Source organism: Microcaecilia unicolor, chromosome 9, assembly GCF_901765095.1.
Source record: "Microcaecilia unicolor chromosome 9, aMicUni1.1, whole genome shotgun sequence".
NCBI classification, from domain to species: domain Eukaryota; kingdom Metazoa; phylum Chordata; class Amphibia; order Gymnophiona; family Siphonopidae; genus Microcaecilia; species Microcaecilia unicolor.
Window position 1 is genome coordinate 49254537 of NC_044039.1, and position 26025 is coordinate 49280561.

At 43.2% G+C, this 26025-nt stretch overlaps 1 protein-coding gene across 2 annotated transcripts in view; it reads left to right on the plus strand.

Moving 5' to 3' along the window:
- The window catches only part of ITFG2 (integrin alpha FG-GAP repeat containing 2), a 272555-nt gene that overhangs the window by 207606 nt on the left and 38924 nt on the right, over nt 1-26025 (plus strand). For both annotated transcript variants that reach the window (XM_030214748.1, XM_030214747.1), the window contains exon 9: nt 12225-12316. In XM_030214748.1, coding sequence (XP_030070608.1) covers nt 12225-12316 — 92 coding nt within the window. The remainder of the gene's footprint in view (nt 1-12224; nt 12317-26025) is intronic.

Here is a 26025-nt window from a genome sequence, read left to right on the forward strand (position 1 = left end):
TGTAAAATAGAGGATAATTTTTCATGGAGGGGTTAAAGCTTCCTGTTTATCAGTTTCCCTGAAGAGAGATGCATCTTGCTGGTCTCGGCAGAATGTCCCTTCTGTCCTTTCCTTTTTTTGTTCAATAGTCCCAATGCAGAACTGATTTTATTTAATAAGTCACTGCATTTATCTTTTTTTCAGAGTGCAGCCTTGTTTGAACACGAGGATGGATTTTCAGTAGGTGCACATGTGCACTCCCACATTGGATAACAAGATCAGATAATATCTGGCTATAAGTGTGTCTGCACACATGTATTTTGGAGTAAAGACGATGTTGGATTCAGTGTCTCTAGACTAGTAACATGGCTGAAGTTGGCATATACGGACCAGTTGTCCTGTTGAGTCCTCCCAGATATATCTCAGCTGCCTACTATAGAAACTTGACTACTTGTAGGATGTTGCTCCTTTTCATGGTCAGTTTTGGTTGTCTCTCTTTAATAATTGAGCAAATTCCTGTACTTAATCCAACATCCAGTAGAGCTTTACCAAACCCAGGATCTTCGGTTTCTACCAAACCCAATCTGCAACCGAAATTGGCTGCCCGGTTTCAGCAGAAACCAAAACTGCCCTCCTACTCCTTCCCCTTGACCATAAAATCCCCCTTCTCAGTGATGACCCTCCCCCACCCATTATCACTATCCTCCGCCACCGCCTGACCACCCATAGGCCCTCTCTGGGCCTACCTTAGTGAAGCCCTGGTGGTCTATTGTCCTCTAAGGTGGAAGGAATGAACCCCATTCATTTCTGCCCTATGTCACTGCTCCCTCAAAGTGGCCCTGGTGGTCTAGTGGCCTCTTTGGAAGCAGGAACAGACCTCACTCATTCCTACCCCATGTACTGCTCCAATCCAAATGGCTGCCGAGAATTCCCGCAACAGCAGTTTTCCAATTAGAACTAGCATGTACAGAAGAATCACTCTTGCCGTGTTGGTTCCAGTTGCAAAATGGATGCTGAGACTTTCTGTGGTAGCGTCGTGAGATTGCTGTGGGAGGTCTTGGCAGGCTTGTGATTTGGAACTAACATGGGCAGGAACGAGTCCTCTGCCCATGCTGGTTCCAGTTAGAAAATGGCTGCTGGGACCTCTCATGACAGTCTTGGCAGCCATTTGGTTGAAGCAGCGCATTAGGAGTCACCATCCAGGAAAAGGATCCTAGGTGTCATCGTTGATTATTCGTTGAAACCCTCTGCTTAGTGTTCAGCGGTGGTAAGAAAGCAAATAGAATGTTGGGACTTATTAGGAAAGGAATGGAAAACAAAAATGAGAATATTATTTCTTTGCCACCCCCCCACCCCACCCCTTAGCATGTACAGTGTTTCAGGAAGGGCTCCCATATAGCTTCCCACTTCGCCTCAGAATGACCCCGCACATCCCTATGTCTCTCCATTTCACATATAAACCACAATTTGTTTAACCATCTCGTCAAAGGTGGGACATTGGTGGACTTCCAGTGCACAGCAATCACAAGTCTCACCGCCACCATTGCTTGCCTAGTCAACAGTGCTTGAAACTGAGTAAGACCTGGTGGCTTTTTTGCAAATATAAAAAACTCAGGAGACCACAATAGGCCTTCGAATCCAGCTCTGCAATCGATGTTGTACTGCTTTCCAATAGGCCCTAATTTTAAAGAAAGTCCACCAAATATGTCCCATCGTACCCTTCTGACCACAACCCCGCTAGCACAGTGGTGAAACCCCAGGAAACACGTGATGCAACCTGGCTGGAGTCAAGTACCAGCAGTAAAGCACTTTAAGTACATTCTCCTGAGAGGGGACAGAAATCCTGGACCAATTATTCTCAAGAAAGGACCAGTCACGCTCGTCAATATTCACCCCTAGTTCTCGGTGCCAACGCTCTCTATGGGCATAATTTGAAACCAGTTGCCCTCAAAGATAGGCATATGTACAAGTGATAAGACCCCTAGTGGTTTTGGAATCTTCACAAAGATCCTCAATAAACGTGTTTTGACGCAATACCGCTTCCTGGACTTCTTTTGAACAAAGAAAGTGTTGCAACTGCAGGTACGCAAACATCTCGTTTGGCAAAATTTGATATTGTTCTTTCAGAGAGTCAAAAGAAATCAAATGTTCCTCATCAAATAACTGACCCAATGACACCAGACCAAAGGATCGCCATCGAAAAAAGGGGCCCGCTGAAGCACCAGGAGGAAAAAGTGGGATGTTTGCGATCGGTGACAATTTAGATAACACCTCATCTGGCCTAGCAAACAGTCCATCCCAGTAATAAAAGGTGGCCAAGATCGATGGACACAAGTCTTTAGCTAAAGGCCTGTGATTACGACGAAGCCAGATCATATCATGAAGCGGACAAGAGCCAACCGCTACCTGTTCCAAAGTCACCCACAACTTGTGAGAATGGTGATGATACCACTCAAAGGCTGCCTGCACTTGAGCCGCTTTATAATACCACAGAACATTTGGAACTCCCAGTTTCCCCCTCTTCCTACCCTTATACAATAAGGCTCTGGGCAATCGAGGGTGCCTGTTAGCCCAAACAAAGCGCATCAATTTATCCTGCACACTCCCCAGAAACCCCCTAGAAACCCTGATAGGTAAAACTTGAAAGAGAGACAGCAGCCTCGGTAATACGTTCATCTTCAGTACCGCAATTCTACCCAACCATGACAAACCCGTTGTATCCCACCTCTCTAAATCCCTATAAATAGCTCTCAAAAGCGGAGGGTAATTAGCCAGGTAAGCTATACTGCGCGAGAACCACTTAAAAGAAAAGGACTGTTTTAAGGACTCCCAACACCTGAGGTGAGATGCCTATAGCAAGCGCCTCTGATTTACTTATGTTTAATTTGAAACCTGACACCGCTGAATACAACAGGCTTTTTTGGGCAGCGAGAGTAAAGGTTTGGTCAATGAGAGGAGTACGTCATCTGCAAAAAGTGCCAACTTGTACTCCCTCCCACCAACCTGTACACCAGATATATTCGGGTCCAACTTAATGTAGATCGCGAGAGGTTCCATGACCAATGCAAATAACGGCAAAAGTGGACATCTTTGCCTTGTGCCTCGAGACAACGAAAACATTTGGGAGTTACCCCCATTGACCCGAACACATGCCCTAGGTTCAGCATATAAAGCCCGTATCCATCTACAGAAGCCAGAACCCGTTCCAAAACGATCCAATACATCAAACATAAAAGGCCAGTGGACTCTGTCAAAAGCCTTTTTGGCGTCTAAACTCAATAACAAATTGGAAGATCAAATTTCTTAGAGACATGCAGCAAGTTAACCATTCGTCGACTATTATCCATAGCTTGTATATGCGGAATAAAGCCCGTCTGGTCGGGATGGATCAAATCAGGCATCACCGTTGCTAATCGGTTGGCCAGAACCTTTGCTAAAATTTTTACATCACAGTTCAGTATAGAAATGGGGTGATAGGAAGCACATTCAGTCGCATCTTTTCTGGGCTTAGGAATGACTGCTATCCAGGCTTCCATCATAGAAGGAGGAAACTCTCTTCCCACTAAGATCTCATTCATAATCTCCGTCAAAATGGGAGCCAACTCGCCCCTGAAGATCTTATAGAATTTGTTAGGCAACCCATCTAATCCAGGAGATTTCCCCGCTGGAAGGGCCTTAATTACCTTGGCTACCTCCTCAACTGTGATCTGCCCATCCAATGCGTCCCTCTGAGTTGCTGAAAGTGTGGGAAAATGACACACCGTCAAAAACTTTTTTTGTAGCCTCAGGATTAAGCTCAGTGTCTGAAGTATAAAGTGACTGATAAAACAACTCAAACATCTCCCATATTTGTTTTGAATTAGTCACAGGTTTGCCTGCTCTATCTTGCATTTTAAGTATAGTTCTATCTACCTTTGACTGCCTCAACTTAACCGCTAAAGCCCTACTTGGTTTATTGCTAAAGACATAATGAGAGTGCCGCTGTTGGTCAGTAACGAACTGTAACTGTTCTGTGTAAATCTGATCCAACTTCAGACATAGCCCTTGAATTTTCCTCAAAGTATTTATCGAGTGTGAGGCTTTGTGACTTTCTCAGAGTGCATTCAATTGCGTTAAATACTTTGCAACCTCCACCCTTTTCTGTCTGGCTTTAAAGCTAGCCTTTTGGAGGAAATAACCTCTGGAGACCGCTTTAAGCGCATCCCACACCACCCCTAAAGAAGGGCCCGAATTCACATTTAACTCCAAATAATTGTGAAGAATCTTTCTGTAACCAGCTAGGATTTCCTCCTTTTTAAGCAAAGTAGTATTCAAGGACCATCTTCTCTCCTTCTCCTCCCCCCCCACAAAGCGAAGGAAGAGTAACCCAAACCGGTGCATGGTCGGATAAAGTAACTGTCGTGATTTCTGATACCCATCCAGCATGAGTCAAAGCTACATCAACGAAAATATAGTCAATACATCAATAAGTATCGTGAGGGTGCGAATAAAATGAATAATCGCGGACACCCGGATAGGCAACGCGCCAAACATCCGAGATGCCCAAGTCTCTCACAAATCTGTTCAAAGCGTGAGATATGGTAGTGTCGACACCCGAGGGCACACCAGACCTATCCTTGACCGGGTGTAATGTAGCATTGAAGTCTTCCCCCCCCCCCCCCCCCCCCCATAATCAGCTTCCCCTGCGGACTGGAAGTAAAATGTCCCACCAATTTAGTCAGAAAACCTCCCTGCGCCTCAGCGTTTATAGAAGCCAATGTAACCGCTGTATCACCCAACAACCCACTCAAAAGCAAAAATCGCCCCTCCCTGTCTCTGTATCTTCCCCACCTGGAACTGTAACGAGGAATGAAGCAATATAGCTACCCCCCTTTTCCTAGCTCCATCTAGCGAAGAAGCACAGAAAACAGATGGATATTGATGATGAGCTAGATATTTTTCATGGTCCCTTCTTAAATGTGTTTCCTGGAGAAATACCACCTGTGATTTAAAATATTTGAGCTCTCTAAACACTTTCTGACGTTTCTGTGGAGAGTTCAGACCTTTCGCATTATAGGATAAAATTTTTATATCAGTAGACATGTGGAATCTCTGACAAACAAGCATATGTCACATTCTGCAAGCCAAGGGAGCCCCCCCCCCCCCAAACACTAACTTTCCAAATAGCATAACCCCCATAGAACTCCCAGTCCCCACCCCACCCCTACCACCCCCCTCTCATTCACACCTCCACCAGACAAGACCATTAGGCCCTGAATGGGAATCCAAGAAAGTGCCCCCCGTTAACCAAATAGACCCCCTAAATACTACCACACCCCCCACATTCACTCCCCCGCTCCAACTATCTCTCATGATCACATACCAGCTATCCGTCCTCTGTGTGACCCAAACAATACTCAACCAGAGCCCCAATAAAAGCATCACAGTAAGAGGAACCGTTCCAAGTCGTCTTGTACATCAAACATGAATGCATCTTGGAGTAACTAAATAAAACATGTAAAGTCAGGTCTGGTCCCCCTGTTTCTTAGCCTTCTGTGGAACTCGCTTCCATTTCTGCATCCGAACTGTAGTCGATGAGGCCAGTTTGGCTGGCTGCACCCCCAAAGTCATCAAGCTTGCTTCGTGCAAGAATTTCCAAGCTTCAGCTAACCTGTGGAACTTGACCTGTTTATCGCTGAGCCCAAAACACAAGGTGAAAGGAAAGGACCACCTATACGAAATCTGCTCCTTCTGCAAGATCTCCAGAACTGGCCGCATGGTACGCCGCTGGGCTAAGGTGAATAACGACAAATCCTGACAGACTGATACCGTCGCGTCATTATAGTCCAGTGTTGGCATTTGGCACGTTTTCAGCCACATTTTTTCCTTGAATGCATAAGAGGTAAATCTCACAATAATGTCTCTGGGTCTGTTATCAGTTGCTTTTCTGAGCGCTGTATGAGCATGATCAAGCACAACTGCCTCAGTCTCTAGGCTTTCCCCCAGAATTTTTCCACAGAGCACATGTATAATGGTCGTCCTCCTTATCGCCATTCTCAGGAACCCATCGAAATTGGAGGTTGTGTCTCTGACCATGATTCTCTAGATCATCAATTTTGTATTGTAGCTCGTCCATCGTTTCCGTCAATCACACAAAGCGCAAGTCCAGCTCCTCAGCTGTCTCAGCCTGCTCATCGACGTGCTCCTCTAGGGCCTCGACCCGGCCCCCCAGCTCACGGAGATCTAGGCTGATGGTGTCCATGTGCTCAAGTATCTCAAGTTTAGACGCTTTAATCTCCTCTAGACAGCTAATTCTTTGGGGACACGCTTCTTAGAGATCGAGCGCCTTAAGTCCACCTGCGAGGCTGCCGAGTCCGATCCAGATGAACGACCCCGCGAAGGCGACCCATGCCGCGAAAGGCTCCCCTCGCCATCTGCCTCGCCGAGCAACGCTCTCCATCTTTATGCTGCGTCGCTGTATTCTTACTCATATCGATTCCAGACTCACCACGAGTCCTGATCAGCAAACAGAATTTAAATCAGTATCGGATAGCTGCATTTATTGCAAATTAATTGCAGGGAAGTGCGGGAGCTAAGAGCTCAGGCATCCATTCAATCTCGTGACGTCACTTCCTCCTAGCCTTGATTATTTCTTAAAGTCTGATACGTTCTCTACACACATCTAACCAGAATCAACTGGTTACCCCATACCAGACTCCAAGCCACCCGTCATTCTCCTTTTTTTCTCTTAAGTCGGACCCTTTGGAATGCTTTACCCTTTGTACTTTGTCATGGACAATCCTATCCACGCTTTAAAGCTGCCTTAAACACTCATTGATTCACTATTGCATACTCCTCCAGCCTTGAGTTATGATTTCCAGGCTCAGCTGTTGGCCCCCTTTGTTATTTTATTGTATTTGCTTTACTTGTTTATTCTTTTTCTCCTTATTTTATTTTTTCCTTTTCTTTTTAGATTGTTTTATTGTTTGTAAACTGCTTAGATTTTAGAAAAGGTGGCATATCAAGATTAAATAAACTAAACTTTTCTGTCTTATTACATGTAGAACATGGCGTGTGGAAGTATTTCCAATTTCTCAGCATTCGTTGGCTCTGACCTGGAGGGGAGAGGATTGAGGAATCTTCCTACTTTGATTCTGCCAGGTTCTTTTGGCCTGGATTGACCACTATTGGGAGCAGGATACTAGACTAGATAGACTGTTGGTCTGACCCAGTAGGGCCACTCTTATGCTCTCTCATGAAGTACACATCTGAATCACTAAGAGCAAGGCTAGCAGGGGCAGAGGTGTGGCAGTAGTGGGTGAGGGCATTGGGGTAAGGAAAGCATGTGGAGCATGCTTCATGGAATTCTTTCTATCCAGTGCTACAGAAGCTGAAACTGCTTCTCCCATAGATATTCCTTGACCAGTTTTTGGAGGGGGAGAGGGGCCTTCATTTACGTATTTATTTGTGACATTTGATATACCACCATTCTCCAGGCATCACAGTAGTGTACAGAGTGCAAGTTGAGCAGAGTATCCTCTAGCCATTTTCAAACTCTGTGTCTTTTCACCAGTTCCTTCCATACCAAATTTGTGTATTATCAAACGTATCAAGTTATTTCAGTTGGAAAAAGAAGATGGGGAACATGGTGGGGGCATGGCAGGGGGTTTGCAGCTTGTGCATGATTCTGACCACCATGCGACCAGAACCGCTGAGATTGGGGAACATTGCAGGAGTGAGGTAGGGGTTCACAACTTGCGCAAAATTCTGACCATCAATGCCGGGGATGTGACAGACTGACCGCAACTGCGAGGCCCTGTGTGGACGCTCCTGGCTAAGACCGGCCTTGCGGATGCACAAAACTTAAAGTATTGGATTTCAGACATACTAATTTTGGTAAAATGGGGGAATGCCTGAGGAAGGAACTGATGACAGGGATAGGCTCTGCAGATGTGGAAGCCTAGTGGTGCAAGCTGAAAACTGTTATTTTATTAATTTAATTATTTAATTAATTATTTATTTATTTATTGCATTTGTATCCCACATTTTCCCACCAATTTGCAGGCTCAATGTGGCTTACATTATGCCGTAATGGTGATCGCCATTTCCGGATAGAGAAATACAAGTGGTATTGCATTAAGGTGCATAAATGGTAAAGTAGGATACGCAGTGGTATTGCATTGAAGTTCCTAAATGATAAAGCGAATTATAGAATAAGTTAGACAATCAGCTATAGAAAGTTCATTTCCGATATGTGAAATAAAGTGGTAGTGCGTATTGTGTAACTTTCATTAGTAGCACGTAGGTTATCATTCTAGTGTGGAGATTTCGGTTTTGTCTAGTTCATGTAGAGTCTAGTTGTCTAGTATTTAGGATGGATCATTATGGTATGCCTTTTTGAACAGGTTGGTTTTCAGAAGATTGCTAGGTCGTGCATTGTTTTTATGGCCTTTGGTAGTGCGTTCCACAGTTGCGCGCTTATGTAGGAGAAGCTGGATGCATATGTGGATTTATATTTAAGTCCTTTGCAGCTGGGTTAGTGGAGATTCAAGAATGTGCGTGCTGATCTTTTTGTGTTCCTAGTTGGCAAGTCTATGAGGTCTGACATATAGACCGGGGCTTCACCGTAAACGATTTTGTGGACCAGGGTGCAAACTTTGAATGCAATTCATTCTTTTAGTGGGAGCCAGTGTTGTTTTTCTCTTAGGGGTTTGGCGCGTTCGTATTTTGTTTTTCCAAATATGAGTCTAGTCGCTGTGTTTTGGGCAGTTTGGAGTTGCTTAATGATTTGTTCTTTGCATCCGGCATAGATGGCATTGCAGTAGTCTAGGTGGCTTAGCATCATTGATTGTACCAGACTGCGGAATATTTCCCTTGGGAAGAAAGGTTTTATTCTTTTGAGTTTCCACATTGAGTGGAACATTTTCTTTGCTGTATTTTTCGCATGGCTTTCAAGTGTGAGATTTCGGTCAATTGTAACTCCGAGAATTTTCAGACTGAAACAGGAAGGGTGTAGTCTGGGGTGTTTATGGTGGTGGGTTTGTTTGTGTTATATTGTGAGGAGAGAATGAAACATTGTGTTTTTCCTGCATTGAGCTTTAGTTGGAATTCATCCGCCCATTAATTCATTATTTGGAGGCTGTGTTTGATTTCATTTGTGATTTCAGTTAGATCGTGTTTGAACGGGATGTAGATAATGACATTGTCTGTGTAGATGTAAGGATTAAGTCCTTGGTTAGATAGCAATTTGGCTAAAGGTGTCATCATTAAGTTAAAAAGGGTTGGTGAGAGCGGTGATCCTTGGGGTACTCCGCATTCAGGTTTCCATTGTGATGATGTATTTGAATTTGATATCACTTGATATGTTCTTGCGGTTAGGAAGCCATTGATCCATCTAAGTACGTTTCCTCCAATCCCGAAGTACTCTAGGATGTTCAATAGTATTTGGTAATTAACCATGTCGAACGCGCTGGACATGCCAAATTGTAGGAGAAGTACACTATTGCCGGTTGCAATTGTTTGTTTGAATTTGGTTAGGAACGTGATTACTACTACTACTACTACTATTTAACATTTCTAGAGCGCTACAAAGTGTACGCAGCGCTGTACAAACACAGAAGAAAGACAGTCCCTGCTCAAAGAGCTTACAATCTAATAGACAAAAAGTAAAGCATTTAAATTTAAAATATTTAAGCAGTCAAGCACAAGAGAACAGTCACAGAAGGACAGAAGATGTTGAAGGGTGGTCAGTGTGATTAGGTGTAACTCTGGTTGGAGTAGTGGGAGAAGGTGATAGGAGATATACTATAGGATGTCATTCTGAGGCCAGGCTAAGTCTAAAGCAGGAGAAGGTATTCTCTGCAGCCTATCTGTGAGATGGAAAATGCTCTCTGAAGCTGCTGCTATAAGTTGTTAGTTTTCTCTCCCTGAAAGAGATCCAAGCCACACCCACGAAGTTCAAACTGTCAGTGGGGAGGGTGAGGGGAGGAAATGGCAGTGCTTGATGAAAAAGAGAGCTCAGTTTGATAGGAGATATACTATAGGATGTCATTCTGAGGCCAGGCTAAGTCTAAAGCAGGAGAAGGTATTCTCTGCAGCCCAGGGGCGTATCTGCGTGGGGCCACAGGGGCCTGGGCCCCCGCAGATTTCGCCCTGGCCCCCCTCCCCGCCGTCAACCCTCCCCCGCTGCCCACCTCCGCCGGCGGGGTCCGACCCGCAATCCTCACACCTCGGCCTCCCCCGTGGCCACGTGCCTCCAGGAAGCAACGCCGCAGCGCCGACCCGCCGAATCCAGCTCGGCGTCCGACGTCCCAGCACGTCAGACGCCGAACTAGATTCAACGAAACAGCACTGTTTCGGTGCTGTGGTTGGATCGAAATCCTGACTGTGATTCATGTAGTATTGAGAATTTGTTTAAGTAGTCGGTAAGTTGTTTGGTTACCATACTTTCCATTAGTTTGACTGCCAGAGGGATGGATGCTACCGGGCAGTAGTTGGTTGTCATTTGTTCTTTTCTTTGGGTATAGGGGTAAGTAGTATATTTCCTTTATCCTTGGGGAAGAGTCCATGTTGTAACATGTAGTTCAGGTGTGACGTGAGGTCCGTTATGAAGCATTGGGGGGGGGGGGGGGGGGGGGGGGCAAATTTTATTAGGTTGTTGGGACAAATATCCAGTTTGCAGTGGGATTTGGCGAATCTGTTGATTGCTTGGGTGACGGTTTTGTTGGTCAGAAGATGGAAGTTTGTCCAGGTTCAGTCTGCTGGGTATTCATCGGGAATAGGGTCCAGGTCTTTATCTGCCATCATTTACTATCTACTGTGTGTGCAGGTACTTTTATTGTAGGCAATTTTCAAAGCAAAAGTACATGGAAACCTTTTTTTTTTTAATTATTAAAAATATATGCACATTCTTGCTGATATGGGGACAGTATGAAAATTGCCTTGTTGCTGTAATAACAGGGTAGGAAATATGAGTATCATAGAGAGATTTTTTGCAACTGCTTTGATATGATCTATGCTTCTTTGCTTCTCTATCCAGAAAAACAGTAACCATTTCAGTTAAGATATCCCTAATAAATATGCAGAGATAGATTTGTATGCAAATTCTGTCTCTCTTGCATGCTCTTTAGAGAGGTCCTGAAAACCCAAGGTAATTGGTGTCCACAGGGAGTGGAGGTTGGCTATCAAAGTTCCTTAGCTAGTTACAGGCACTATTACAACCCAAACATTAGCCCAGTAGATGGTGACATGACTAGGGTTATGGAGATGGAGTCAGAATCGTGGAGTTGGAAGCAATTTTGGATGGCATCAGAGTGGGTACAAATGTACTGACTCTGACTCTCAGACCCCTGCTTTAAAATAAAACCAAACATAATACTATTGATAAATTTATCATTTTTGGGCCCTTTTACTATGGTGCGGTAAAGGGGCCCTGCGCTAGCATCAGCGACCGTTTTTGCTGTGCACTAGGGCCTCTTTTACCACATTCGGTAAAAATGGCCAAAAATGAAATGGCTGTGAGGTAACTTCACATTTGCCATGCGGCCATTTGGGGAAGGGGGGTGCACTTACTGCCACCCATTGAGGTGGTGGAAGGGGCTCCTGCACTAACCCGGCAGTAACTCTCTGCGGAAAATTATTCAAATATTTCCACTAGTGCTGGAAATGTTCCACACTGGGGGTGGAACTACCGCTGGCACCAGCATTGGGCCAGCAATAGTTACAGATTGCCGTACGGCAAGCTCATTGTGGGCTTACTGCTTCTTAGTAAAAGGGCACCGTTATGAATATATCTTTGTCCTGGATCTAAAATTATATTTACCAGTACTTTAGATTCAAAACAAAAAATGTAAAGCTTAATATCAGTTGGAGTTGGACAGTTAAAAAAAAAAAAAAGGAGTCAGTCAAAGGTTTGGTGTACCGACTTCACATCCATGGATGTGACTGGGTCCCAGTCCCACCAGTTCCCTTGCCCCGATCTTAAGTCTCTTTTACATTTTATTCCCTGTTTACTCATCCTGCCCTCTCCCTGCCTATCCACAATACATATAAAAAGTAGAGATGGGTACCTGCGTCACATCTTGCTTTTCATGTCAAGTATGTTACACACACATACATAATGTACTGAAATGTAGTAATTATAGTATAGAACGAGTAAGCAGGTTGATGTTGTATTTTGTTTTCTGTTGACAAGCAGAACAGAGTTAGGCACACAAGTATGTGACATCATCTGATGGAAACATCAAGATTTGCTTTCTATCCTTTAGGAACCTTGAAATTGATGGAAGGGACAGGTGAGCTGCTGTGGTCCATGAAGGTAGATCATCAGCTATTTGCCCTGGAGAAACTGGATGTCACTGTAAGGGAATAATTTTATAAGTGATGAGTGTGAACAGTGTTTTGTGCTTTCAATTGCTTAGTTGTAAAATTGCCATAAGAACATAAGTATTGCCATACTGGGAAAGACCAAAGGTCCATCAAGCCCATCATCCTATTTCCAACAGTGGCCAATCCAGGTCACTAATACCTGGCAAGATCCCCAAAAAGTACAAAACATTCCATACTGCTAATCCAAGAAATAGTGGATTCTCCCCAAGTCCATTTGATAATGGTCTATGGACTTTTTCTTTAAAAAAGGTTTGGATGGCTTCCTAAACTCCACTAAGCTAACCGCCTTTACCACATTCTCTGGCAACGAATTCCAGAGTTTAATTATACAATTCGTTTTAAATTTACTACATTGTAGCTTCATCGCATGCCCCCTAGTCCTAGTATTTTTGGAAAGCGTAAACAGATGCTTCACATCTACCCGTTCCACTCCACTCGTTATTTTGTAGACCTCTATCTTATCTCCCCTCAACCGCCTTTTCTCCAAGCTGAAGAGCCCTAGCCGCTTTAGCCTTTCCTCATAAAGAAGTCGTCCCATCCCCTTTATCATTTTCGTCGCCCTTCTCTGCTCCTTTTCTAATTCCACTATTTCTTTTTGAGATACGGCGACCAGAATTGAACACAATATTCGAGGTGCGGTCGCACCATGGTGCAATACAAAGACATCATATCCTCATTTTTGTTTTCCATTCCTATCCTAATAATACCTATTTTCTTTCTTAGCCGCCGCAGCAGCACACTGAGCAGAGGGTTTCAACATATCATCGACAACACCTAGATCCCTTTCTTGGTCGGTGACTCCTAATTTGGATTCTTCTTTCCCACATGTATCACTTTGCACTTGCTCACATTAAACGTCATCTGCCATTTAGATGCCCAGTCTCCCAATTTCATAAGGTCCTCTTGTAATTTTTCACAATCCTCCCGAGATTTAACGACTTTAATTATCTCACTAGTTACTCCCATCTGTAAGTCATTTATAAATATGCTAAAAAGCAGCGGTCCCAGCACAGACCCTTGGGGAACCCCACTAACTACCCTTCTCCATTGAAAATACTGACCATTTAACCCTACTCTCTGCTTTCTATCTTTTAACCAGTTTTTAATCCACAGTAGGACATTACCTCCTATCCTATTTCCTCTGGAGTCTTTCATGAGGTACTTTGTCAAATGCCTTTTGAAAATCCAGATACACATTATCAACCGGCTCACCTTTATCCACATATTTGTTCACCCCTCCAAAGAAATTTAGTAGATTGGTGAGGCAAGATTTCCCTTCACTAAATCCATGTTGACTCTGAGGGGCATAATCGAATGGGGCGCCCAAGTTTTCCTGAGGAAGTCCTTGCAGGACATCCCCGCACAGGGGCGGGGAAACCCATATTATCGAATCAAGATTGGTGGCCATCTTTTGTTTCGATAATACGGTCAGAGGCACCCAAATCTCCACATTTAGGTCGTCCCTAGAGATGGTCGACCCGATTTTCGGCGATAATGGAAACCGAGGATGCCCATCTCAGAAACGACCAAATCCAAGCCATTTGATTGTGGGAGGAGCCAGCATTCGTAGTACACTGGTCCCCCTGACATGCCAGGACACCAACCGGGCACCCTAGGGGGCACTGCAGTGGACTTCTGAAAAAGCTCCCAGGTGCATAGCTCCCTTACCTTGTGTGCTGAGCCCCCCAAATCCACTCCCCACAACTGTACACCACTACCATAGCCCTTAGGGATGAAGGAGGGGGGCACCTAGATGGGGGTACAGTGGGTTTCTGGTGGGTTTTGGAGGGCTCACATTTACCACCACAAGTGTAACAGGTAGGAGGGGGATGGGCCTGGGTCCGCCTGCCTGAAGTGCACTGCAGTACCCACTAAAACTGCTCCAGGGACCTGCATACTGCTGTCATGGAGCTGGGTATGATATTTGAGGCTGGCATAGAGGCTGGAAAAATATTAAAACATTTTTTTTTAGGGGGGGGGTTAGTGACCACTGGGAGTAAGGGGAGGTCATCTGGTCATTTAGAGCACATTTTTGTGGCTTGGTTGTAAAAAAAAAAAAGGACCAAGTAGTCGGGCAATTGTTCGTCAGGGACGCCCTTCTTTTTTTCCATTATCGGCTGAGCACGCCCCAGTCCCGCCTTCACTATGCTTCCGACATGCCCCCGTGAACTTTGGTCGTCCCCACAACAGAAAGCAATTGAGGACGCCCAAAATCGGCTTTCGATTATGCCAATTTGGGCGACCCTAGGAGAAGGACGCCCATCTCCCGATTTGTGTTGAAAGATAGGCGCCCTTCTCTTTCGAAAATAAGCCTGTCTGTCTCATTAAACCATGCTTTTGAACATGCTCTGTAATTTTGTTCTTTATAATAGTCTCTTCCATTTTGCCCGGCACCGACATCAGACTCACCGGTCTATAATTTCCCAGTTCTCCTCTGGAACCTTTTTAAAAAATCGGCATTACATTGGCCATGCTCGATTTTAAGGATAAATTACATATTACTAACAATAACTCCGCAAGTTCATTTTTCAGTTCTATCAGTACTCTGGGATGAATACTACCTGGTCCAGGAGATTCGCTACTCTTCAGTTTGTAGAATTGCCCCAATACATCTTCCAGGTTTACAGAGAATTCATTAAGTTTCTCTGACTCATCAGCTTCGAGTACCATTTCTGGTACCAGTATCCCACCCAAATCTTTTTCTGTGAAGACCGAAGCAAAGAATTCATTTAATTTCTCCGCTACAACTTTTCTTCCCTGATCGCCCCTTTTACTTCACGGTCATTTAGCGGTCCAACCGATTCTTTTGCCGGCTTCCTGCTTTTAATATACCTAAAAAAATTTTTTACTATGTGTTTTTGCCTCCAAAGCAGTCTTTTTTCGAAGTCCCTCTTAGCCTTCCTTATCAGCGCTTTGCATTTGATTTGACATTCCTTATGCTGTTTCTTATTATTTTCAGTCAGTTCCTTCTTCCATTTTCTGAAGGATTTTCTTTTAGCTGTAATAGCTTCTTTCACCTCACTTTTTAACCATGCTGGCTGTCATTTGGTCTTCTTTCCTCCTTTTTTAATACGCGGAATATATTTGGCCTGGGCTTCCAGGGTGGTGTTTTTGAACAGCATCCATGCCTGATGTAAATTTTTGATCCTCGCAGCCGCTCCTCTTAAGGTTTTTTTTTCCCACCATTCTTCTCATTTTATCATAGCCTCCTTTTTAAAAGTTAAACGCTAACATATTTCATTTTTTATGTATACTTACTTCAAAGCTAATATCAAATCCGATCATATTATGATCACTGTTATCAAGCGGCCCCAGCACCATTATCTCCCACACCAGATCATGCACTCCACTAAGGACTAGGTCTAGAATTTTTCTTTCTCTCGTTGGCTCCTGTTATTGGCTGTTCCATAAAGCAGTCCTTGATTTCATCAATGAATTTTACCTCCTTAGTGTGCCCAGGTGTGTACACACACTAGAAATAGATATTAAGAAAATATAGTACCCATTTTTTATGTAGTATACACGTTGGTATTCCTGGGGGTGTTAAGGAGGGATCAGCATTTATCTGCATTTTTTTATAAACTACACATGTGCCAGTTCCTATCAGCACCTACTTGTAGAACTTACACCTGCCTCATAGCAGATGTAACTTTTTTGCAGGAGCTTTTGGGAAGGTTATTTTATAAAGGCACATAAGTGCACTTGTTACCTTTTATACAAATAAGTGCAACATATGTGCTTATGTAAGTGTAAGGGTAATGCATTTGAAACCCCACTTTTCTGTGGTACTGCCAAAGAAGTTTATATATTCTGAGGACAAGCAGGACCGCCGGTATTGGGCCATGAATCGGCATAGCATCGCTGGTCCTGCACCTCTCATGGTCCGGGGTGTCATGGGGAGCCTGTTAGGCTGCGTCCGGCTGCTTGAATCGGCAGGTTACTGCCGTTTCCGTGTGCTTGTCGCCGGCCAGCTGCGGACGCCCGCTCGGGCCATTCGTACGGTAAGCAACTGCATGGACACCTTAGCCTGCCTTGCCGGTTCCGGTTACTCTGCTCCAGGCAATCTAATGTCGGTGCTATTCCTTGGCGGTGCCGTTGACGGGCCCGTTTGCATCCTGGGCCCTGCCTTCTTTGAATGCGATCAGCTGTGCGGCCGGTCATTGCCTTCAACCATTGATTGTTGAAGCCGGGCCGTTGGGCCTTTTCGAACTGCGACACCTGGATGCTGCAGCCATTGCTTGGGGAGCTGGTGTGGTCGGTTGAAGAGCAGCTTTCACCTCCTCCTGCAGCCTGCTATTTCGACTTGGCCGGTTCGGCAGCTCTCATCTCATTCTGCCTCACACAATGGGTCGAAACCTTCTCAGCGTCGGAGTTTGCACAGGCAGCCACAGAGATTCAGCCTACTCCAAGGCTTCTACATATCGCCTGAAGTCCTTCCTAGCGACATATTTGCGGACCATTTTTAAACTCTTTTCACCTGTCAGCTTATTATCTTATTTTATCCGTTTCACTGATTCTAATTGATTCTATTCTAACTGTAACTGTATCACCTCTGATTTGGCAATAGCCTATCAGTGCATTGTATGCCACTTTGAGCCTGCAAAACTGTGGGAAAAACATGGGGTATAAATGTACAAGTAAATAAAATAAAATATTTGGGTGACATCATCTGATGTAATTTGTTGTGGACACTAACCAGCATTCTGTAACTTTAAGAAGCTTTCGGCAGTATCCACCGTGCTTGCGCACGAGACCAGCAGTCTTTATCTTTTTGGTGGAGCAGAGAAGGTCTTGTCTACTGAGCTCTCCTCAGCGTGTTTATTTTTATTTCTCAAAGTGAAACAATAGCAATGTAGTGGGCAACGGATAGAACATGGCAGAGCCAAACTATCAGAGGAATCAGATTTCATTGAAGGACGTGACACAGCTCGTGTTTCAGCAAGCACCTGCATCAGGTTAGAAAGGTATTACAGCAGTGTAAAGCTTCCTGTATTAATTCAACAGACATTGACAAAATATTAAAAAAGAAAAAAGTTCAGTTGGTAAAGGTTTTGATAGGAGAATCAGGTCCTCGTTTAATATTTATAGCTGAGGCATGGATTCCAGATCCTTCCTTTCCTTATATTTTGAATATTTGCCCACTTGGTTATAAGGCAGATCATTCACCGTGACAGGATAGGCGGAGATGGTCTTGTTTTTATTTACAAGGATTTTCTTAGTTTATATTAGTGGACAGTTCAGTGGGGAATGATTTGGAATATATGAATTTGCTGTTAAGAAATGTAATATTTCTCTTGGCTTTTAACTTATTTATTGGCCACCTGGTAATTGGAAGAATGTTCAATCTAAACTAACAGAGGTTATTAGGTTTTATTTTGCTGTGTTTGATAAATTGGTGATCTTGAGTGATTTACATCTTCATTTGGAAGATATGACCGATCCCAAGGTTTCTCAATTTTTTGTAATTGTCCTCTTTATCATTAAAATGTGGTCCAATTGGTTCTACTTACATTAAAGGCTATTCTCTGGAATGTATAGCATTTACAGATGGAAATTATGCAAAATCTTTAGTGAACAATGTTTCTTGGGATCCTCTGATATGGTCAGACTATAATCTCTTGAGAATGTACTTGAAATGTTTTATTACTAAGATTGCCCAAACGTATTCAGAGAATTTGTATGTTGATAGGAAGTATCCTAGTAATGAGGTATTTTGGCAAGAGCTTTTAGCCAGATTTGTTCCATTAAAGTCTCATGTTAATACCATGATTGAATCATGTAACACTTCTTCTAATTCTGTTTTAGAGGAAATAGCACTGTTTTGTAAAAAGAATATGAAGAAGCGTGATAATCTGTGGTATTCTGATGTTGTGATGTTATTGAAACAAACATGTAGATCTCTAGAGAGGAAGTAGAGTAAATCCAAACTTGATTCCTACTACATTAGTTGGAAACTAAGATGTCACAATATAAACTAGCCATTAAAGATGTAAAAATGAAGTATTATGATCAAAGAGTAATTGAGGGGTTGAACAAACATGTGGATAAAGGTGAGCCGGTTGATGTTGTGTATCTGGATTTTCAAAAGTCATTTGACAAAGTACCTCATGAAAGACTCCAGAGGAAATTGGAAAGTCATGGGATAGGAGATAGTGTTCTATTGTGGATAAAAATGTGGTTAAAAGAGAAAACAGAGAGTAGGATTAAATGGTCAGTATTCTTAATGGAGAAGGGTTGATAGTGGGGTTTCACAGGGATCTGTACTGGGACCACTGCTTTTAAACATATTTATTCAAAATTATTCAAAGTTGTTAAATCGCAAGAGGATTATGAAAAATTGCAAGTGGACCTTACGAGACAGGGCATTCATATGGCAGATGATGTTTAATGTGAGCAAGTGCAAAGTGATGCATGTGGGAAAGAGGAACCTGAATTATAACTACATGATGCAAGGTTCCACATTAGGAGTCACTGACCAGGAAAAGGATCTAGGTGTCATTGTAGACATAACATTGAAACCCTCTGCTCCGTGAGCATTGGTGGCGAAGAAAGCAAATAGAATGTTAGGTATTATTAGGAAAGGAATGGAAAACAAAAATGAGGATGTTATAACGCCTTTGTATTGCTCAATGGTGCAACCACACCTTGAATACTGTGTGCAATTCTGGTCACATCTCAAAAAAGATATAGTGGAATTAGAAAAGGTACAGAGAGAGGCAACGAAAATGATAAAGGAGATGGGATGACTTCCCTATGAGAAAAGATTGAAGCAGCTAGGGCTATTCAGCTTGGAGAAAAGACTGAGGAGAGATATGTTAGAGGTCTATAAAATAATGAGTGGAGTAGAATGGGTAGATGTGAATCGCTTGTTTACTCTTTCCAAAAATACTAGGACTAGGGGGCAAGCAATGAAGCTGAAAGGTAGTAAATTTAAAACAAATCAGAGAGAATATTTTTTCACTCGTTGTGTAATTAAACTCAAATTCGTTGCCAGAGAATGTAGTGAAAGGAGTTAGCGAGGTTTAAAAAGGTTTGGATATCTTCCTAAAAGAAAAGTCCATAAGCCATTATTAAGAAGAACTTTGGAAAATCCACTGCTTATTTCTAGCACTATTTCTTAGTTCCCAGTTTGTATCTGATGTCACGTTTTCAAAGCTGGAACTGGGTTTGTGAGCCCTTGGGCCACTGCCAAGGAGCGGCAGTGGCAGGCAAAACCCACCCCACACCGGAGACTAGGGAGAACAGGACTGGAACCCCAGACTGGAGTTGTAGCAGAGGCAAACAAGCAGGAATAAGCAGAGCAGGTACCCTTAAACTTCACCTGCACTTGGCCACTTTTCACCAGGAGTTGAGCTCCTGGCTGCAGGTGGCCGGCAGGACTTACTGGACAAGGCAGGACTGGATACCCACTAGGCTGAACCAGGACTGAGGGTCAGAGGGGAAAGGAACATACAGGGACAGCAGGGCAAGAAACTGGGCCAGGACTCACAGAAAAGACAACACAACTCAAGGCAGGGAATGGACAATCTAGGGGACAGAAACTGGGAGCTGCAAGCAGCCACAAAAGCAGGAAACAAACACTGACAAACAAGGAAAAGAACTAAAAGCTGTAAGCAGCCACTGAAGACAGACAACACAGAAACCTAAGCACTACACAAAGAACTACAAACAAGGAGCAAGACTAAGAAACAAGCAAACCCTAAACTAAACATAGACTAACTAGAAACAGGCAAGAACTACAGGCAAGCAACTAGAACAAGGAAACAAACTCAGGCTGAAGTGCAACAAGCACCAACATACCTTAGACGATGCAAAGGCAGAGAATTTCCAACTGACTTATAAACCCAGCAGCAGCTGAGGCTCACTGCAGCAATCACCAGGCAACTACGGGAGCTTTGCAGGGTCAAACAAGACAGACAAGTCTGGCAGCCTGGAAGACCTGGACTGGACTAGGCTAAAGTCTGGAACGGGTGATAGTCCATAGCAGCCACCGGTTCTGGCCACCAGAAGGCGAAGTGAGCACAGACGTAACAGATGTCAATGGAGCGAGACCGTATACGCTGAACATTCCCCTTGACAAAGCTGTCAATGCTAAACAGTCTGCTGTTGGGACTTTGAGTTTACCTGGGATCGCACACAGATAAGTGACACAGATGCGTTTTCAACTTTGTTTGAACTAATACACAGCTGCAGTCTGGTTGTTTCATGGCAAATTATGAAACAAAGATGTGCCTTGCACTGTGTAAACTGTGGCTGTATATTGATTGAAGGTATGTGATGGTTTCCTGCAATCAATAGTAACCTTAGTACGAGTGCTGCAAAATAGTGCACAGATTTACGCTTAGCAGAGCATAACAAAAATATTTTAAAAAGAGACTAATAAAGACACAAAGCTTTAAGGGCACAGCTCGAGATATTTTTTGAATATTTTTTTGAATTATTTTGCACTACGGAAGGTTGGGGGCAGTCGATGATTATAAATAGTCACAAAGTACAGGCTCACTATCATGGTGATAAAAAGTGCCTAAGTGACCGTATGAGACCTCCCCTTCACACATTAGAAATAGCACAGAGTACTATATGTTCTACCACTAGTTGGTTGTGTATGATCTACTCTATATAGATGGAACATTGCCATAAGCAGCATAAAATATATTGTGCTGTTTTGGGATCATGCCAGGTACTTGTGACCTGAATTGGCCACTGTTGGAAACAGGATACTGGGCTTGATGGGCCTTGGGTCTGCCCCAGTATGGCAGTGCTTATGTTCTTATGAGGCAGAAAATTCTTCTCAGATGTTGTTTAAAATTTTCTCTTCTTTGATTAATTCAGAGAGGGTGTTGGTAATTCCAGAACTATTTCAGCCTTCAGCAGAGAAATTAGCCATGTTTTTTTCAAACTAAAGTGAAAATATTAGAGAACAATTTAAGGGAAGTAATTTAGATTCTAGTATTGATGTAAATTTAGATTTTGAATTAATTCCCAGAGTGATGCTGGCAGATGGACTTTGGGAGCAATTTACTCCCATTTCATCTATTTCCTTGAAGAAACTGTGGGAAGTTGAAAAATAAGAGTTGTTTATTAGATAACTGTCCATTTTATCTTGAGGGGTACCCTCAGATGTTTTAAATTGACTGACTAGTTTTGTCAATAATAGCTTGTTAGAATAAATTTATCCGAAGCAGATTGCCAGTACTGCTTTAACACCAATACCTAAAATAAATAGGGGGAGATACGACAATAGTAGATAATTATAGACCAGTTGCAAGTATTCCGTGGTTGACAAAGTGTCTTGAATTTAGTGTTAATACACAATTTTCTATATATCCGTCTGCTTTTTCATATTTACATTGTTCACAGCTTGGATTTCGCTCATTACACAGTACTAAGACATTGCTGATTACACTGGCCACAGAGGTGAAGAAATATTTGTCTTTAGGGAGGATTGTTTTATATTACTACAGTTTGATATATTGGCCGTGTTTGACGCTGTAGGCCATGATCTGCTGTTGCTTAGACTAAGTGAGATGGGTATCACAGGATTGGTTTTGAGTTGTTTTTTGAGGTTTCTAAAATATAGAACATATATAGCCCTTAAGAATGGGCAACGATCTCCAAGCTGGTTATTGGCATGTGGGGTTCTGCAGGGGTCTCCCCTTACCACAGTTATTTAATTTTTTTAAAGTCCTTGGGAAATATTTGGAGACCTTGAATATTTTTTTCACTAAGCTATGATATATTTGTCTTGTGTCCAGATTTAGGTACTTTAAGTGACACAATACAGAATGTACAACACCACCTGACTGTTGTAGTAGAAAATTGGGCAAGAGCTAACTTTTTTAAATTAAATATTTAAAAACCCCCACACTTTTATGGTATGGTGACCGGATACAACAATCTGTCAGCTAATATATATCTAGATACAGGAGCTATTCTTAAATTTGAGGATAAGTCAAGAGTCCTTGGCGTTGTCTTGGGCTCTAATTTAACTCTTGTATACCTGGTCAATTCATTAGTTAGATTTTTTTTTTGTACATTGCATAGACCCAGAGCCATAAGTTCAATAATTTTAGAATTATTGCACATATGGTTTTGCTTCCTAACCTGGACTTTTGTAACTCTCTATATTGCTCTCTTAATAGGAAAGTATAAAAAGAGACTTCAGTTGCTTCAGAATACTGCAGCCCAGTTGATTTTTGAAAAGGGAAAATATACTGAAGCCACTCCATTAGTGAACGAATTACACTGGTTAAAGGTCGACAGTCAAATTTTCTTAAAACTTGTCTGCTTGGCGTTTAAAAGTTTATCGAGGCTTAATCCAGATACTGTTAGTCAATGAATGAATATTTCTAGTAATAGATTCCATTCAAGAATTAAGCAATGATTAGTGTTGGATTTCCCTTCTTTAAAAGGAGTAAATTGTAAATCTATTGGGGAATGATCAATAGACTTTCAAAGCTTAAGGTTCTGGAATAGTTTGCCTGTCAATCTTCAGCACATTATATTTGATACATTTCTTGTTTTATGTGCAGAATTTGTAATTTTAACAAGAATTATGTATATCTTTCAGTGTTTGATGTATTGATTTTAAGATTGTATGTAAATTCCTCTGAATGCAGAAGTTTATATTATTGTAATCCGCTTTGTAATTCATGCTTAAAACAGAATAGAAGTATACAAATTCAATACAATACAATGCTACACTGGTTAAAGATGCAATAGAGATTCATCTGTGTGTTTGATATTTTGTCACTGTGTCTGTGGAATTGATACAGGAAGCTTTGAACTGCTGTAATGCCTTTCTGACCCCTGATGCTTTCTGTGTGGTGTCCAGGCTTTCTGCTTTAGGTATTGGTATGTGCAGACTCACCTGACTGCATGTGTGAGACCTAGAACCAGCTGTTCAGGAAAAGCTGGCTGATGTCCCCTGTCAAAGTGACAACATTTTGGCGACAAGGTGTGGAGGATGTTGCTGACCTCATCAAGAAGAGAACCGACTGCATGAAAACCCTCTCTCGGCCAACTTCTGCAGCCTCCTCAGAGGTATACAGATGGAAACCCTGTCAAAGTGACAACATTTTGGGGACAAGGTGTGGAGGATGTTGCTGACCTCATCAAGAAGAGAACCGACTGCATGAAAACCCTCTCTCGGCCAACTTCTGCAGCCTCCTCGGAGGTATACAGATGGAAACCAACTACTCTCAAAGGCATAGGTACACTCCTGTGACCCAATCTTCCCAACAGTCCCTCCAGAGCTTGGCAGCAGAAGTGCCAGCCGGCATCCCAGTCAAAGCAACATAGCTGCAGTAAAAGTGACCAATCGGATGGCCTACCAGTATCAGTAAGGCTAAATGTTTTTCAAACTAGTCCCGGGGAGTATGAACTCAATTTGCATCAGACTCTTCCAAATTGTCCTTCAAGAGCACCCTTGTACAGTTTTCATCACCAGGCGGTGTTTGCAGAGGAATTTGCCTCCCTTTTACAGAGACCCACGTGGTCAAACCCATTCCACCAGGGAAGAAGGGAGAGTATTCTGTTCCAAGTACTTCCTTGTGACCAAAAAAACCTGGGGTATTTTGGCCCATCATAGACCTAAGGGCACAGAGCATAAATCTAGTCAAATAAAAAAGTTCAGGATGAATTCCATGGACACCCTACTTCCCATGATTCAGGCAAATGATGATTGGCTGTTCTTTCTGGACTTAAAGGATACTTACACCCACATGCTTTCTGTGTCTGGAAATTATCTGTATCTCAGATTGTGGGTGGAGAAACACCACTATCAGTGTTTGTCCAGCTGTTTGGCCTCGCGTCCACTCCCAGGGTGTTCACAAAGTGCATCGCTGTACAGGCTGTGAGTTCATGTATTCCCCTACTTGGACGATAGACTGGTCAAGACTCAATGCAAACTATTACTAGGGTTCATTACTGACTACCCAAAGGCCCATGTCCTCCCAGTACAAAGATTGGAGCACATTGGAGCCCTAGTTCAGGCTCGGGGCTACCTACCTCAGGAACGAGCAGATGCTTTAATTTGTATTGCTACCAAGGTCCAGCACAGCCAGCAGATCATAACTCAGCAGATGTTGAGGTTGTTAGACCAGATGGCTTCCACAGTGTCACATCCATGGCATGCCTCCATTGAGAGTCACCCAGTGGACCCTTGCTTCTCTGTGGTGTCAAGCCACTGGGAACCTTGCAGATGTCATCTTGGTCACACAAGAGTTGACTCAGTCACTTCTCTAGAGGATAATTGTTCAATTTGACACTGGGACTCCCATTCTAAATTCCACCGCCCCAGCAGATTTTGACACTAGATGCATTCAGTCTGGGCTGTGGAGCTCAAGTGCAGGGTCTTCACATCCAGAGGTACTGGTCTGCTCAGGAGGCCAAGCTTCACATCAATCTTCTGGAGCTATGAGCCATCTGGAACGCGCTAAAGGCTTTCAGAGATTGGCTGATGAACCAAATTGTTCTAATTCAGACAATCAGGTCGCCATGTTACTGTGTCAACAAGCAAGGGGTTATGGGCTGTAACCCCTTGTGTCAGGCAGCAATCGGGATGTGGCAGTGGACAACCAGCCACAGCATTGTACTCCAAGCCACATATCTGGCGGGGAGAAACAGGTCTGGCAGACAGACTGAGCAGGGTGATGGAACTGCATGAGTGGTCTCTCAACATGGGCGTTGCTTGCAAGATTTCCGAGAATGGAGCACTCCCTTGCTGAATCCTTTTGCCCCTCATCTTAGCAACAAGGTCCCTCAGTACTGCTCCAGACTCAGGTCACATGGCAGGCTAGCATCAGATGCCTTTCTCTTCTATTGGGGGGAGGGTCTTCTGTATACATATCCTCCAATCACTTTGATAGGGAAAACTTTGCTGAAACTTGAGTAGGACTGGGGAACCATGATTCTTGCTGCGTCTTACTGGCCAAGACAGGTTTGGTTTCCCAATTCTGGATTGTCCTCCGAAGAACCGTGGAGTGTTTTCTGATCCTTATTACACAGAATGAGGGGTCTCCTCTGCGTTCCTCCAGTCCCTGGCTCTTGTGGTCTGGATTTTAAGATTGTAAAATTTGTATCTCTTCAACTACCTGAAGGTTCAAGATCCTGTTGGCTTCCAAGAAAGACTCCACCAAGAGGAGTTTGCCATCTGGTGTGAAGCAAAGGCCCCAGCTTAGAATTTCTCTTGTCCTAAACAAAAAATGCTTGAGTACCTCCTACAACGCTGAGTCTGGTTTTAAAGACCATCTTCATAAGGGTTCTCCTCAGTGTGATTAGTGCTAATCACCATGTAGGAGGTAAGGCCATCTCTGTACAGCCTCTAGTTCGCTTCATGAGAGGTTTACTTTGGAGAAATACCCCTGTAAATCCTCTATTTCGTGGGACCTCAAAATTGTCCTCACCCAATTGATGAAAGCTCCTTTGAAACCACTTGATTTCTGTCTTTTGAAGTACCTGACCTGGAAAGTCTTGTTTTGGGTAGCGGTCACTTCAGCTTGCAGTGAGCTGCAGGCCCTAGTATCTGATCCATCTTACTACTACTACTATTTAGCATTTCTATAGAGCTACAAGGCGTACGCAGCGCTGCACAAACATAGAAGAAAGACAGTCCCTGCTCAAAGAGCTTACAATCTAATAGACAAAAAAAAAAAAAAAGTAATCAAATCAATTAATGTG